Genomic DNA, 17395 nt, shown 5'->3' on the forward strand with positions numbered 1-17395 from the left:
TGCCTTATATTTTCTCATACTTGCTAGTGGTTATAAAATTTATTTTTATTGCTATACTAAGAAGATTCCAGGCTAATGCCCACAGTGTTATTTATGTAGCCTTTATTGTGCCTTGTTAGATTTTTTTATCCTATGTTTGATTAGTCATATAATATTAAACATGGCTCTTTGCATCGGTAACCATTTATTAAGCACCTACCTTCTAAGCCTAGAGGTGCTGCAGGAAAATAATGTGTTCAATGTAGCGTTTTTCCTCAGGTTACTCACAGTCTAGAGTGGGCGGCAGGCTTGTGATTCATCAAAGTACAATGTACTAAGTAATAAGAGCAAGGTAAATACCAGTACTCTGACAATGTAAGATGCCCACCATATTCGGATAGGAAATGCTTTTCTTTTTTTTTTTTTTTTTTTTTTTTTTTTAAATTTTTTATTGGATTATAGGTTTTGGGGTACATGAGCAGAGCATGCAAGACAGTTGCGTAGGTACACACATGGCAGTGTGCTTTGCTTTTCTTCTCCCCTTCACCCACATTTGGCATTTCTCCCCAGGCTATCCCTCCCCACCTCCCCCTCCCACTGGCCCTCCCCTTTTCCCCCCCAATAGACCCCAGTGTTTAGTACTCCCCTTTCTGTGTCCATGTGTTCTCATTTTTCATCACCCACCTATGAGTGAGAATATGCGGTGTTTCATTTTCTGTTCTTGTGTCAGTTTGCTGAGGATGATGTTTTCCAGATTCATCCATGTCCCTACAAACGACACGAACTCATCATTTCTGATTGCTGCATAATATTCCATGGTGTATATGTGCCACATTTTTCCAATCCAGTCTATTATCAATGGGCATTTGGGTTGATTCCAGGTCTTTGCTATTGTAAACAGTGCTGCAATGAACATTCGTGTACATGTGTCCTTATAGTAGAACGATTTATAGTCTTTTGGATATATACCCAGTAATGGGATTGCTTTTCAGAGAAATCATGCTAAGCTAAGTTTTGAAAGTGTCATCCTAGTTTTCCATAAATGGAACTAAGTGAAATGTAGATGAGATAAGAGACCCATACTGAAAGGAGCCTTGAAATGACACATAATGAATTTGGGTTTTATCCTGAATGCAATGAGAAACCACTGAAATTTTTAAACAAAAGAGAACAAAAATCAAGTATGCATTTTCAAGAAATTCCTGTATTGACTTTATGGGGGATAGATAAAAGGGAAACAGAGTGGAGACAGGTAAACAAGAAAGGAAACTGTTTAAATAACTTAAACTAGGAAATAAACAGATTCCTCTTAAGTCTCATGGTTGGAAGACAGCATGGTACCATTGGCTAAAGCCAAAATTCTGGCCAACAGGCTTGGGCTCAGATGCACATTACAACTTACGTGATACTTGAGTGTACACGATTTTAGGTTGCCCAATCTCATTCAGTTAAAAGAAAAAATAAACCCAGTAAGGTTAGTTGAGCTTATGCAGAACTTACGGTAAGGAGTGGGTGTGTAACAGGAACTCAGACTGCCAGGAACTTGCTACACTTGCCTTCTGGCCCCTCTCTCATTCATAGCTTTGCTCCTTGCATCGCTTTTTTCTTTTTATTCTCTTTTCTCTTTCAGTCCATCTCATTTATTCAATTTCTACCTCCTCATAATATCCACTTCCTCTGGCCATCTTGGCTTCTCAGGCTTCATATTATATAAAAAATAGTCAGTTCCCCCTGCTGAAAGGGACAGTCTCTCAGTATTCTCTGGGTCATCTTCCCAAGATAGAGAGGAGGATAGTTCTGCTTCTCTCTGCTTATCATCAGATGAAGCCATGTCTCCTTAGCTTACTCTCCAGCACAGCATTTTGAGTGGTTCTAGTCTTAAAGTGATAGTATAGAGAGTGGATGTGGAGAACAATGACACCTACCTTACAGCTTGTGGACAAAGCAATTACCTTTAGAAGGGATGATGGAAAGAATGATAGAAAGGACCATTGGTAAAAAGAACAGACTTCAAAGGACAGTTATAAGTGAGAGTTAGGAATTGGAATCAGCTGGATGTAATGATCCATTAAATATGGAAAGTAATGAACAAGGAGGTTTCTAATGTCAGCCACAGAGTAACTCATATTCCATCTACCCAAAGAGGGAAAATAAGAAAGGTTTTCAGATGAGTTCAAATTTGGATTTTGTAGAAAATCCCATCAGATAACTATAGATACTAGTTGACTTTCAAGAGATATTTGGACCAGAGATAGGCATAAATGACTATGCTTTTTTCTTTCTGGCTTCTGATGTTTTCTTTTACTTTTGTCTTCAATACTGCCTCTTTTTTCTCCTCATGTGCCTCCTCCTCTTTCTTCCTTTATGTGATCTTTTCTAATGGGCACAGATTTCTAGAAATCCAGTTCTGGTTTCTCTTTATCTTCTGTATATATTCTTCCCAGGATAATCTCAACACATCCTAAATTTATAAATGCCACATATATGCTTGTATCTTACAAACTTATTTTCAAACTGAAATACCTGGTTGCCTACATAACTTCTTTATGTAGATATTTCAGTGACATCTCAGACTCTTGATTTAATTTTCCAACAGCCCACCCACCTTTAGTCTTCATTGTCTTATTAAATAGCACTGTTATTGACTTATCTACACAAGCCAGAACTTGAGGAACATTCTTGATACTATCTTTTTCTTATTTCCCTCAGCAGTGCCTATCAATTCCATCTCCAAAATATGTCATGACTTCATTTTCTCCTTTCCACCTCTATTTCAGCTGTATTGGTCCAAACCACTATATAAGGATTTTTTTATTTAACTATTCAATGACTTCATATTTCACTTAGAATAAAGTTCAAGTCCTACAAGGATTACATGATCCTTATCTCTATTATTATACACTCCTATCATACGCTATTCTAGCTGTACAACAAGCCTCTTCCCATTATGTAATTTATTCTTCAGGTTTCCTTTACCTTAAACAATATTCAGTTGTCTTGCTCCTTTGAATTATATGTCACAATTGAATAAAGGGATTTTTCCTGTGTCTAATACAAAGTAGCCCCGATCCCATCACTGTCACCTTAATGTCCTTTTTTCTTTCTCTGTGTAGCACTTTGCTCTCTGGAGTTTGAATTTATCTGTTTGATTCAAGTAAATATTTCCATAATCACTCACTGAAATCTAAGCTTCATGAGATAGAGATGTTGCCCTTCTGGTTCACTTCTCTATCTGTAGTGCCTACAACAGTGCCTGGTATATGTACTAAGTAATTGTTGAGTGAATGATTCAATTAATTCTTGTCAAAGACTCTTAATGGGTCCTCTCATTTTCATTCTTCCCTTTATAATACATTTTTCACCAAAAATCATCATTTTAAAATATAAAATCAATCATAACCCAACACAAATTTAATCTCCTTGATGGTCTTTAGTACACTCAAAATAAGATTCCGATGCATTATGTTGATTTTCAATGTTTTTGTACTTGCTTATTACAAATTACTGATCTTCTTTCAATTTTTTGATCATCCCAAACTGTCTTCTGCTCTGAATGCACTTCCCAATATTCTTTGCATATTTATTACCTTCTCTTTCTTTAGATTTTGGTGTATTTCTTCAGAGAGGTCTTCCCTGACCTTTTTTACTTAAAGTAAGTTCTCTTTATTTTTTTTCTCAACTTCTGTTGTTTTTTTTTTCCTAGCCTTCACTAGTTTTTCAATTACTACAGTTATATATTTGTATATTTAGTTTTCATCTGCCTCTTCTGCTGTCATGTAGGATAATCAGGGTAGCAATCAGGACTCTCTTAATCCTCTTCGGTATCCTTAGTACCTGCCATGATACTTGGGATACTTGAAGATACTCAATAAATGTTGTTTTAACTTAAATGATATCAAAAGGTGGTAGAAGGTCTTGGAGTAAATGAGATTACCCATGGCTACAAACTAGAAGAAATTCTTAACTAAATCTGGCCTAAAGATGTGTGGGTCTTATTTGCTTATTTTGTGTTAAAACAGCACACTGTTTAAATGTTTTGGAATACCCTTAGGTATTATATGAAAACTACAGTTTATCATAGTCCGCATCTATGGGTGGTTTTGAAATATTGTAGAAAGGACATCAGGACACATTTCTTTGCCAGATATTAACCCCAGGAGATACTAGAGATCCAAGAGGTTGCTGGATTGTAGAATGATTCAGAAGGCCCAGGAAAAGAGGACTTGGGAAGGAAGGAAACATCTCTAGGATAATGGATATTTACTGACTTTTATGGAAATATCTCAATATTAGTGGAGATACTGCACTACTACAAGCATCTCTAGCTTAGCCCTTGTAGTTATTTGAGTTTGTGACCCCTCCTTATTTGGGATAAAAGAGAAGACAGCAAAGAACAGACTCTTAGGAAACATCAAGGGCTGAGTAAAATATAATAAGCCCAGAAAGGAGCAGCTAGAGAACAAACAGATCAAAAGAAAATGGTTTTCTAGTAGCTCAAGGAGGAAAGTACTTAAGGTGCTCAATTGTGTCAATAGACAAGGATGGAGAATTGTTTAGCTGGAGGGCATTGGTGACTCCAGAACTAAAAGTTTCAGTGGACTGAAACTTGATAGGCACACCATTAGAAATGGTGGGTACAGTTGGCCAGGGGCATCGGGAGGACATGAGGAAGTGTGCTGTCTGTAGAGAATTGTGAAACAGCAATAAAACTGACTAAAGCCTGTCTGCTGTTTAGTATCATCATGCCATGCTCCAGCAATTCCACACACAGCTAAGGTTAAAATTTTTCTCCCCTCTGTTACCACTGTTACTTTAAAGACAGGAATAGAAACAGTTAGAAGAGGGCATGAGGTCAAGGGAGGATGAATTTATAAGACTAGGGAGTCTTGTGGATGCTTATGTAAAGAAAGGACCAGCCCAGAGGAAGTGTTTCAGTTGAGTAGAGGTTATAATCATGAAGCCAATCTGAGGGCATACCCGTTTCTCAAAATACAGGAATGATTTAACCTTGAAAAAAAAGTAGGACCTCTAATTTTTAGGGGAAGAATCCTTCATTCTTAACTCAGAACTGTTTATTTATGGCAAAGTTATAGATCTATTTCATTTTTTAAATTCACTCACAAATTTTTAGTTATATTATTATATTAGTAAGTTGTTTTCATTATATCCACTTAGGAATGATATTTCAAAAATAACACTAATGTTCTAGATGGGACAACTACTAACTTATTTCAAGGATTTTATATAATATATTTAAAATAATATATATTTAGAATAATAATTTTAAATGTATAATATACATCTAATATAATGATTTTAAATGTATTGTGTTAATAGATATATTCTAATTTCTGACATGAAATTAATATATTCTGCATTTACACTTATTTCATACAGGTAACAAATATTGGGTATTCAAGGACACAACTCTTCAACCTGGTTACCCTCATGACTTGATAACCCTTGGAAGTGGAATTCCCCCTCATGGTATTGATTCAGCCATTTGGTGGGAGGACGTTGGGAAAACCTATTTCTTCAAGGGAGACAGGTCAGTATCCACTTATCATGAGAAAAACAGTTAATTGACTAGTGTTTAGAAAGCCAGCATTTCTAGACTATCAGTGGCATGAGCTGTTGATGAAGAATTTTGGTGGATTTAACACAGGAGTTGATGCAATTAAAATTTTGTTTATATTTCAAATAATATTTAAGATAAATCTTTCTCTAACATATTCAGCTAACGTGATTTTCTTATGAATGTGTATACCTAGCATATTTTTTTTTCATTTCCCCATAATTGCAACATGTTCAAAATACAGTGTAGGCAGTGTATATATGTATCTTTGCAATGCATTTTTTGGGGAATTTTATTGATTTTGTTTAGAAAAAAATACTTTTTAGCACAGGATTTTTGTGTTTTCATATTCAAAGTTAAATTTTTATACTTTGTATACAATGAATTGTGAAGACTGCTGAAGAATTTCAGTTTCGTCATAGATGCTACTTCTTAAGAAGCCATTTATTTAGACACCATAGTCAAACTATTACTAGGCTAAATACTTTTAGCTTGCAGTATAATTTTTTTCACCAGGTATTTTATTTGTATTTTCCTCTTTTTTTTTTTCCTTTTTTGATATTACTAATAGAGTTCACAAAATGAAAGTTGTAGTTTTAAAACTTACAATAGGACCAGGCGCACTGGTTCATGCCTGTAATCCCAGCACTTTGTGAGGCTGAGATGGGTGGATCACTTAAGGTCAGGAGTTCGAGACCAGCCTGGCCAACATGGGGAAACCCCGTCTCGACTAAAAATACAAAACTTAGCCAGGCATGGTGGCACACACCTGTAATTCCAGCTACTTGGGAGGCTGAGGCATGAGAATCACTTGAACTAGGGAGGCAAAGGCTGCAGTGGGCCAAAATTGTATCACTATACTCCAATCTTGCCAACAGAGTGAGACCCAGTCTCAAAAACAAAAACAAAACAAATAACCTTACAGTAGCTATTAGGCAGATATAACCCCATCCCTGCCTAATTGTTAACAGATATTACAAATTAAGTTGAAGCCTATGTTTTTTTATTAATTTAAATAAATATTAAATCAAAAAATATCAAAAATCAAATTTTAATTACACTATCACTAGCTAGCTCACAATGAGAACTTCATGAGTAGTATTTATTGGTTTGTAGGGCTTCAGTCTGCCATTGTTCTACCATTTATGCGTACATTTTTAAAAAGATACACACATATAAAATATAGTCTTCAATGTCCAGTATGCCAGTATTGAGTTTGCCATATTATCTTAGCATAAATTAACCCTACGCAATGTCTCCACATCTAAGAGAAAGGTAAGTGAGGTTATAAATCTTGTTTATTTGGAAATTTACAATTTTTAATAGCAAATGGTTTTAAACATTGAGCTTTATGTGTGAACAAAAGATCCTATAATTGGCTTCCATGAATAAGAACGTACACTTTTAAATTTATTCTTTGACTAACTTTATATGCAGTATTCCTGTATTTTTCCATAGCAAAATGCTCATAGATTTTAATTAATTAAAATAAAGCTAGGCTGTGCTAAAATATTTCTTGCTAAATCACAAATTAAAAAGATATATCAAACAAAAATTCGATTAAAGGAGAAGATGCTACTTAAAGCCACAAAAAGAATAATAAAGAATAATGACTCTCAACAGGATGTCAATGTAATAGAAAATGAAAAGGGAAGAACTTTATTGCCACTGCATAGTGACCACTAATAAAATAAATCTACAGACTTGTAACATATTTTTTAAAATGATATCACCCTTAAGGTTGTTACATTTATCAGCTGCTTTTAAATGTACCCATGCGGGACTCAGTACTACACAGAGTTGCAATATTTTTTTTTCTCAAAAAAAGGCAGAAATTAAAGGCTGAGGAGATACTTTGAAGAAGTTAGCTTATAGGGTACAGAAAATGGAAGCTTAGTTTTATTTAACAGTTTTAATTAGTTTCATAGATGATAATAAAAATGGCCATTTCATTATCAGATAGCTCTTTTTCCCACAAATGTAAGGATTACATTTAAAATGTTTCCATTCTCTAAATTTAGTACTTATTGGAACATTTAAGTTTAAAGAGTAAACATGAAGTACCTCAAATTTGTGAAATCAGTGGAGATTAGATGCCAAAAGTATAGAAGAAAAAAGACTATAGCAAATGGGAAAAGGGTTTTTAGTTCATTTGCTCCCTGCTTGAAAAGCTGCATGACAAATATGGCAAAGGTGTAGAAACGCCTTTATTACTTTTAAGCTCTATATAAACGACTGTGGTTTTACAGGTTTTAAAAAATTGAAAGCAGGATTTCAACTAATTTGCGTGTGTGATCTTATGTAAGATGTCACAAGTTATAGATGTTTTATAAATAGCTTACTCTGTAGTTGTATAATTACATATTTCCAGAGTCAACAGTATTTATCAATAAATTTATTCTAGATTTAAAAGTAGATGAAAAGACATTAAACTCTCTAACTGATGCATAGAAACAACAATTTAGTTGTTACTTTTATATGAAAATTTTTCATTATTTCTCCCCTCTTTACCCATTACCATTTTTCTGCTTACAAAGAAGCAAAAAAAATATGTCAACAGTTTTCTATTTCTCTAATACTAAAAGCAAAAAACTATTTTTGTATCTAGAACCGTTATAAAAGATTCAGGTCCTTAAAGAGATCAGGTAAATAACAGCTATAATTCAGGTGAGTAATGGGTGTAACTGTGTAAAGCAGTATATCTAAGGCAATAGCGAATGACAAGTACTACTGTGAGCCAGAAAGTGCAAAAACTCTAGAAAAGCATTCAAAATCCAGATCACTTCAAATAATCTACTAGGCAAACAAAGCACATCTTTAAGTTACATGCTGTCATACATCAGCCCTGAATGTTGTTCACTTCCTATCAAAATGTAGATACCCTCAATTGCAGCCCAAGGGTACCCTTCCCTCTCCACTAAACTGCCTGTTATAGTATGAACATGAGGCAGCCCATTCTATCCTCAGTAGCTCTGATGCCTGCTTCCTTAAGATTTCTACACGGGTCCTACCCTAGCACTCATTTAATTGATTCAAAAATGCATTTTGGAACACAAAGTATGTGACATGTACTAGGTAATGAAGATAGTGTAGTAGAAAGAAAAACCACAGAGCTCCTGCTTTCATGACACTTAGACTGTGTTGGAGGAGACAAATGAAAAACAGTAAACAAATAAATAACCCTGATCATTTTCACAGTAAGAAATGCTACAAAGAACTAAAATAAGGTGTTGCCACGAGAGAGACTCCTGGTGGTAAGGACAGGTTGGGACTTAGTGCTGACCTCGGAGAAAGCCTCACTTGTGAAGGGGACACCTGAGTGTAGACGTAGCCATAGAAAGCTATTGAGGACAATGTGTTGCAGGTGGATGATATAGGCATGCCAAGGCAGTAATTAAGAAAGAAGCTGGATTGTTTAAAAACAGTGTTGCTAGAGCATAGAGATTAAAGTGGTAGGAGAGGTCAAACTGGTCAATAGGGACCAGTTTACACAGGGTCCCATGGCCCATGGCAAAGAGTTTGATTATTCTAAGTACAAGGAAGAGGCACTGGATGGTTTTCAACAGGGAAGTGACATGATCTTATGTGTATTCACAAAGACTGTGCTGGCTTCTGTATGAAGAATGAGCTCCAAGAGTGGAGAGTAACTGAGAGACTGTTGAAGGACTGCAGGAAGACATGATGGTAGCGATGGAGAAGAAGCAAAGTGGGTGGGTGCAGGATAATTTTGAGTGTGATAACAAGTTGTCCTCAGGGCTTGGATTTTAGGGAGGAACAAATAAATCAGGACAACTACTAGGCTTTTCACTCAAGTAATTAAGTAGACAGTACCTTATCTGGAGATTTAAAAACAAAAACAAAACACAGAGACAGGAATATTAAGGGAAAGGGATTAAGAAATTGAAATGTCCATGCTTAACTGAGGTGCCTATTTATACATCAAGTGAAGAAGTCAAGTAGGTGGTTGGATAATCGAGTTTGCATCTTAATGGAAAATTTAGTTGGAGGCACAGATTTCAGAGTTATCGACATATAAATGGTATTGAAAGCAAGAGCCCAGTTGAAATCTTCTAAGTATAGAGATAGATAGCTAAAGAGAGTAGATGAACTGATGGTTCTTTAAATAAAACTGTAAATTCAGATTAAAATATCTAGTGTTGTACTATTTTACATACAGCATGGAACTCAGTCCCTCAGATTCCTACTTGCCCTTTTGTTAACACACTATGCTTCGGTACTTGGATATGTTTTGATCTTCATAACATTTAGCTTAAAATGCTATGTTTCTAAGTCATCTCTCAACATCTCACAATCATATCTAAGACTCTACTGCCATATTTCATAAGAAGCGTAGTTGTTGAGAATTGTAAGGTATTTTCAAATAAAAATAACAAAATATAGACCCACTTTGTTTTCTTAATTATCATCTCTAATAATGAAATAGAACAATACGTTTATTTCCTCCGGCTTAAGTGGTATGTTTATAAATTAATTTCTTAATGTATGTTTTTGAGTCATTCAAAAATACAGCGAAAACTGATAGATTGATATTGTCTGTTCTGTTGCATTTTTAAGACTGATCCTGAGGAATGGGATATTGAGACATTGACTAAGAATGCAAATCTCAAAGAATCATATGACTAAAGTCAAAATTCTACTGTAGAGATAACTGATGAATCAGAAGAAAGAGCTATGATGTTCATTTATAATAGCTTTTATACTTACTGACCCTCCCACACAAAATGTCAGTGTTTTCCATGAAAATATCTACATTTTAAAGCCCCAAAATTGTTTATTTACATAGTGTTCTGATATGAATATGCTAATTTACTTCTCATTGAATCTATAAGCTTATTTTTCAGGGAAAAGAATTCAGTTGAATGAGCCTTGTTCATGTTGTCATATGCTCGAATATGTTGGTAATTAAAATACGAAGCAATATTTATGAATAAGCCTCAGCACCTTTTATAAGACAGTGCTAACCATAGATAATTCTAATTGCATTCCGGTTTACTGGATGTATATCAAAGCTGACACAAAGCAGACAACCTTTGGGCTCAAGCCTATGTTGAGTTTTTCTAAAATTGTAAAACGATCCTAAATTATTGTTTTGCATTATCTGCTAGGAGAGGGAAAATGCTTTTATATTGACAAATTTATACCAGAATTACTTTCCTACAAAAGAGTGTAATAAAATTGACATTCCATTAACATTTCCTTGAAATGAGATCTCTCTGAATCCTGTGAGTCTGGCATATAATGTAGGTGCTCAGAGAAGCATCAGTGAGTGAATTAATCTATGAATGAACAGACTAAGGGAGAAAGGAAAGCTATACCCAAACAATGAACACAAGTTATTTGAATGGCAGCATTGAGAGAGAAGAAACACAGGCAGACACTAGCAGTAACACTTGAATTTCAATTCTACCACATTCAGACACAGTAAAGGTGACTAAGTCAATTGTTTTTGAATAATATGATGCCCAATGCTCTGTTATTGCTTGAATTGAGTGACCATTCATACTAAATCTATAGTTAGGACATTATTATAGAGAACACTGTAATATGTGATATAAAAGACTGTTGAGGGATTTAAGCAAAACAAGATAAAATAATATATATACATAAATTTACTTTATAGCTATAAAACACTACATACAGTGTAGGTATTATTACATCAAAAGCATAACTACTTCTCAGAAAACTAATCTGGTTGCTTGGCATGTATTATTGTTACTTAAATCACATGCAAGATGTGATACCATTGTCCTCAGGATTTTAAGTTATTCCTAATTTTATTTATTATTACTATTATTATTATTATTTGAGAGTTCTTTATGAGCAAATCTCAACTGTATTAACCATTCACAGAATGTTCTGTGACAAGAATATTCAAAAATTATGTTTATTTAAATATATTAATTTAAATGTTACTATGCACAAAATGTAAAAGAAAATATATTTTAGAATTGGTGGCATGCTACACTAATGATTCCACTTCATTGTCCTCTTCAGAAAGATGCAGTCCAGGCACCATTCTTTCAGCTCAGTGCACCTCCATGAAGCTATTCCTGATCTGTCCATCAGATCTGTTCTCATCTTTCATGTGATTAGAACCTGCTACAAATAACTCTGACAGTTTCCCTTTTGGTATAAACTCTTCTTTGGGGTACTTCTTAGAACACTTCCTGAAACAATCTTTTTCCCATCTATGTGAACATTGAAGATTGAGAAAGTGCATCTTCAATGGATGGAGGAATTCCAGATGTTACTCAAGTGATGTTTCTAGGAATTTGTAGCAAAAGCTTCTACACAGGACCCCAGAGCTCTATAGGTAAAAAATCCTTCATAGGCCTGGCAGAGAAATATCCAAACTGTAAAGTATTTATTTTTTTCAAATTTCAGAAAAAATGGCTAAGTCAAAGAGGATTTTTAAAAAATATATCATTTCCCAAATATGTGTTGGTGAAACGCTAGCTTTAGTGAAAATAGCAAATACTTTTGAAATCAGACAAACATGATTATACTTCTACCTATCATTCAATGTCCTCCAAGAATTCTCCTCTCTCAAATGGGGACAGTGATGACTATCTCATGGGTTTGTTGTGATTAAATAAAATAATGCATAGAGCAATAGGGCTGCCTGAAATAGATGATATCACTGTGAACTCCCAATGACTTTACCCTGTTTTGTCAATCTTTGTGACTATTCAAAATATAAACTCATTTTAGTCTTAAAATATATGGACAATAATGAATGATCCAAAGTAGGGATGTTCACAATTTGTTCCTTGGAAGACTAGGATTCTGTGAAAGTGGCTCAAGGACTACCCTGCGAAGGGATAAGAGTCTCTTGGTGAGCCTTGCTTTTACTTGTATTAATGTCTATACACTGAATACTCCAATCAAGACCTGCCCTAATGTCTATACTCACATTCCCAGTTTCCTCATAAGCAGCTCCACTTTGAAGTCTAAATTTAATTTAGCTGACACCAGATTCATGATTTCTCAATCTGTCTCAACTTACCTTCTCTTATTTCATTGTATTACTAAATGACAGCATTATTCTTCCAGATAATCAGACTCACAATTCTTGAGTCATACTCAGCTTCCTTCTCTTTCACATCCCACATCGAATCCATGAGTAAGTCCTCTGGCTCTTCCTTTAAAATATATCCCCAATCCCTTGATTTATCATCAGTGCTATAGTTGACTTCCTAGTCCAAGGATTATTGTAGTGACATCCCAACTGGCATTCCAGCTTCTGCCTTATCTCCTTCAAGCTATTTTATTCATAGCAACCAGTGTATTCTTTTCAACAATTAGCCATAAGTTTAAGCTCCTCTGTTCAAAATATATATTGGTTTCCCATCTCTCTTAGAGGAAAACCAAAGGCTCACTATAGTGTAAAGGTTTATCTAATTTTAAGTTCTGGTTCACACTCTCACCTTGTCTCCCCATCACTAACTCAATTCCAGTCACCTCGGCCTCCTTGTAGACACAGGTACTCCAAGCACGTGCCTGCCACAGGAATTTTTCATTCCTAGTTCCTCTGCCTGGAATGTTCTTCTCCCAAAGACTACATGTACTGCTCCTCACTTTTCTCTGCTCAGATATCAGCTTATCAGAGAGGACTTCTCTGTTCACCAATTTAACCTGGCATTTGATATTCCTAGATAACCTTATCTGCTCTGCTTTCACAGCTGTTAGTTTGCGTTTATTGATAGATTGGTTTATTTCCCATGTCCTCACATATCCTATAATGTGAAATCAGTGAGAGCCACAGCATATCTGTGTTGTGCACGGTTGAATCTCTGGCCCCACCATAATGCCAGAAACATAATACATATTCACTAAATATGTACTGAATGAATAAATAAATCAAGATTCTGCTTTAAATTTTTTTTTAAAATGTTCTGCTCCCTAAGAAAGGTTTTTTAAAAATTCATGAAAACCTCTGAGATATATATATATATATATATATATATGCAGGTTGGTGATGTCCATATGAACTATAAATATACTTAGCACTTTTTATTCATTTTAGCAGACTGAATAAAAACTTATTTTTAACATGGGCAGGATATGGACAATAAGATGCCCATTTTGATATATGCAGGAGAAGAAACAGAATAAATGCCGTATGCTCATTGTATTTCAGTGATTTAAATCAGAGCTTGCCAGTTGGAGTTCTGTAAATCATTAACAGGTGCACAAGTAACTAAGTCAAGCACACAGCAAAGGTCTAATAAATGTTAGTTATTATTGTTTGTATGCATAACCTTTCCCTATATGTTATTGTCGTTGTTGTTGTTTTAATCCTTTGTAGATATTGGAGATATAGTGAAGAAATGAAAACAATGGACCCTGGCTATCCCAAGCCAATCACAGTCTGGAAAGGAATCCCTGAATCTCCTCAGGGAGCATTTGTACACAAAGAAAATGGTATGCAACATGTGCTTTCTACATTTCATAAGTTTGCTGTCATAGTAACACATTAGCTTTTTCACTCTGCTAAATTAAACCATTGGAATAAACCATTGGAAAGTGCTATACTAGAGCTATGTAATACTATATTTCCATTTATATTAACTTTCTTTCCTAGATTTACATGTAATATTATGCTGTAGACATTTTTTAACCTCAACTTATTTTAGTTTGTAAAAACTCATTAGAAAAAAATACAGATAATAGTTTAATATGGAAGTTATGTATACCTTTGAAGTAACCTATATTTCTATTAAAATTCCTGTAAAGATTATATTAAAAATACATGGGACAGAACAGGTCACAAGGAAGATATACATGCCAGTTGAGGTATTATATCTGGTAATAATGCATATTGAGGATTATAATTTGTATGTATTTTTTGGCTTAGAGTGTCAGCAGTCAAGGAAAATTCCAACTCAATACAGTGAGAATAGAGTGGATGTATGATGGCATAACAGCAAGAAACAAATCTGAGAGCTGCCTCCTTTACTTACTACTCAGGGTTTCAGATTCTGCTAGATCCTGGGGGAAAAGTTAGCCAAACCATGGATAATCCATACTTCCCTGTCTTTTGGCAGATATGAAATGTGAGCATACCTCTTGTCATCCAGGGATTACTAACTAGGAATAAATCATAATAATTTGAAATTGAATTTATGTGCAATATTTCAGAACAAAGGAAAGAAAAACGACATTCTGAAATAGAGAAAAAATTACCTCATCATCAATAGGAACCATAAGAAAATAGTATATTATGTATGTTCTCAATAACATGAAGAGTCTATGACATATTTTCAACATAAGCAAAAATAGGCATCTTTTGTAAGAACAAAACTAAGTGTATCTATGGGCAGGGAAGAAAAATAACCAAGGTTAATGAAAAAATCAGCGGAAAATAAAAAATCATACTTAACCACTGAAAACTGTAATTAACCATAGGCATATTGGAAGATTAAGAAAACTCTACACTGACAGGGCATGGGGCTTACACCTGTAATCTCAACACTCTGGGAGGCTGATATGGGCAGATCCCCTGAGGTCAGGAGTTTGAGATCAGACTGACCAAAATGGTCACACCTAAAATGGTCTCTACTAAAAACATATAAATTAGCCAGGCATGGTGATGTGCACCTGTAGTCCCAGCTACTCAGGAGCCTGATGCAAGAGAATTGCTTGAACCTGGGAGAAGGAGGTTGCATTGAGCTGGCTGAGATCATGCCACTGCACACCAGTCTAGGCAACAGAGCCAGACTCTGTCTGTAAATAAATGAAAAAAAAAAAGAGAGAGAGAGAGAGAAAGGAAGGGAGGGAGGGAGGGAGGGAGGGAGGGAAAACTCTATACTGGTATAAACTTGAACGAAGTGAGAACCAGAATAAATGCATACCAATAAAAAAATGGAAGAACATGTACTTTTTTTTAAGCATTGCTGTATATATAATGATATACTACTATATTCTGTGTGATAGTGTCCCACAAGTGGAACACCGTAGGCAGAGGCAAAGTCCAAAAGAACCTTGAAGTCCTTATCAGAGTACTTGCTGAGAAAAATAATTTTTGTGTATTCCATTGGCTCAGAAAATTAAAAGACCAAGTTAAGGTATGACCTGTATGTGACAAAAGAAGAAATTCATAGGACAGTGAGACTAAGATTAAAACATAACTTCTGAGATAAAAGGGAAAGCAGTAAGAGATTGAAGGAAGTCGCAATAAAGTCACATTGAAGTCAGTAAAATCAGATTAATAATGTGCCTTAAAACTTAAGAAACCACATAGATAAAAAGGACAAAGAAATGAAAAAGTGTGAAAGATGATCACATGGAAGACAGAAAACTGACATCGTTCCTAAAAATAATAGCTGTCACCAAGGAGGAAACTTGAACAATGATATAAAAAGTATTTTTTAAGAATTAAATAATAAAGAGGGGAGCTTTTTTGAAGGTAAACCAAAGGGGCTTGTTACGGCCCAGACAAAACCAATTTCTTGCTAACATGTACAGTGGTCTTACCACTGCTCTACACTACATTTTGATAAAGAGTTATCACAGACTATATAAAGATATATACTCTGTAAGTTTGACTCTAACAAATATTTCCACAAGATTCAGTTTATTTGTTCATATGTATTAAATAGCAACTTCTTAGTAGTAAACACCTAAGGGTCAAAAATACAACACAGAGATACTGCTCTCAAGGAACGTCTACTAAGCTGTATAATAGTACCAGCTGTGAAGAATTATGTCTCATTACATTTTTAGGATGAAACAATAGAAAAGTCCAGTAAGGTTCAGTCAAGCATAAAAGATCATCAAATACAATACAGCCTCATTAATTTATTTTCCAGAATTTCTCAATGAAAATATAGGTAAGAATTCACCAGAAGTTGTTCTTCATAAGCATATATCCAAAAATATGTCAAAGCTGCTTTTAAAAGGAAAAAAATATAAATACCTAAACATTGTTTCAATCATCGACTTTCATAAATGAAAAAACCTGAATTATTGAACAAGATGAATTTTGCAGAATCAAGGTTTGCATATTTCTATTACCAAAATTTTAGGCTACTTCTTTTCAAATGCGTATACTATCTATCTCCTAGTAACTAGCCATTTGTTTTTTTTAGTTTTTTTTTTTTTTTTTTTTTTTTTGAGACAGGGTCTTATCTCACTGTGATGCCCGGGTTGGTCTCCTGAACTCCAGGGCTCAAGCAATCCTCCTGCCTCAGCCTCCCAAAGTGGTGGGATTACAGGCATAAGCCTCCACATCAGGCCTAGACTTCTTATTTGTAACAAGTGTATTCAATAACTACAATTCTACTTCTATATGTGGAGTGTGTTACTGTAAAATTTGGCCTGCAGAACTGCTTAGCATGTAAATAGAAACTTCTTAACTTTTGTGTAATGCCCAGTAGCTCTGTAGTAATTGGCTTTAGCTAAAAAATTGAAGATGAGAACACTTCGAGCTGTTGGTTTCCAGTTTATAGATATAAGAAGTGCATTCACCCAGTTTGTAGGTCTGTCTGGTTCTAGATCAATGTCATTATTCAATTATAATCATCTAAAGTACTGTTATTTGGCAGGCCCTCAAGATTTCCTCATCCAAGCTTGTTGAGTAATTATATTGAATTTTATTAACCCGATCAAATACCAACTCCCAACTGAAAAACTGGAATCTACATACACCTGTTTTCACTTGGCAAGTTGCTCCATTGCAAAACTGTCCTCTGAAACTAAAAACAGCAGTAGGTTTTTATGGCATTGAACAGAATGGTTTCCAAATGAAGTGACCTGAAGTGATCATCTGTCCTATCAGAAATTCCTTGAGAGATTTCAGAGTTCTTCATTCAAGAATGA

At 34.8% G+C, this 17395-nt stretch overlaps 1 protein-coding gene across 3 annotated transcripts in view; it reads left to right on the forward strand.

Moving 5' to 3' along the window:
- The window catches only part of MMP16 (matrix metallopeptidase 16), a 279034-nt gene that overhangs the window by 250126 nt on the left and 11513 nt on the right, over positions 1 to 17395 (forward strand). For all 3 annotated transcript variants that reach the window (XM_002759052.6, XM_054246553.2, XM_035276883.3), the window contains 2 exons: positions 5377 to 5527; positions 13884 to 13999. In XM_002759052.6, the coding sequence (XP_002759098.1) occupies positions 5377 to 5527; positions 13884 to 13999 (267 nt within the window). The remainder of the gene's footprint in view (positions 1 to 5376; positions 5528 to 13883; positions 14000 to 17395) is intronic.

This window comes from Callithrix jacchus, chromosome 16, assembly GCF_049354715.1.
Source record: "Callithrix jacchus isolate 240 chromosome 16, calJac240_pri, whole genome shotgun sequence".
Taxonomy (NCBI): Eukaryota; Metazoa; Chordata; class Mammalia; order Primates; family Cebidae; genus Callithrix; species Callithrix jacchus.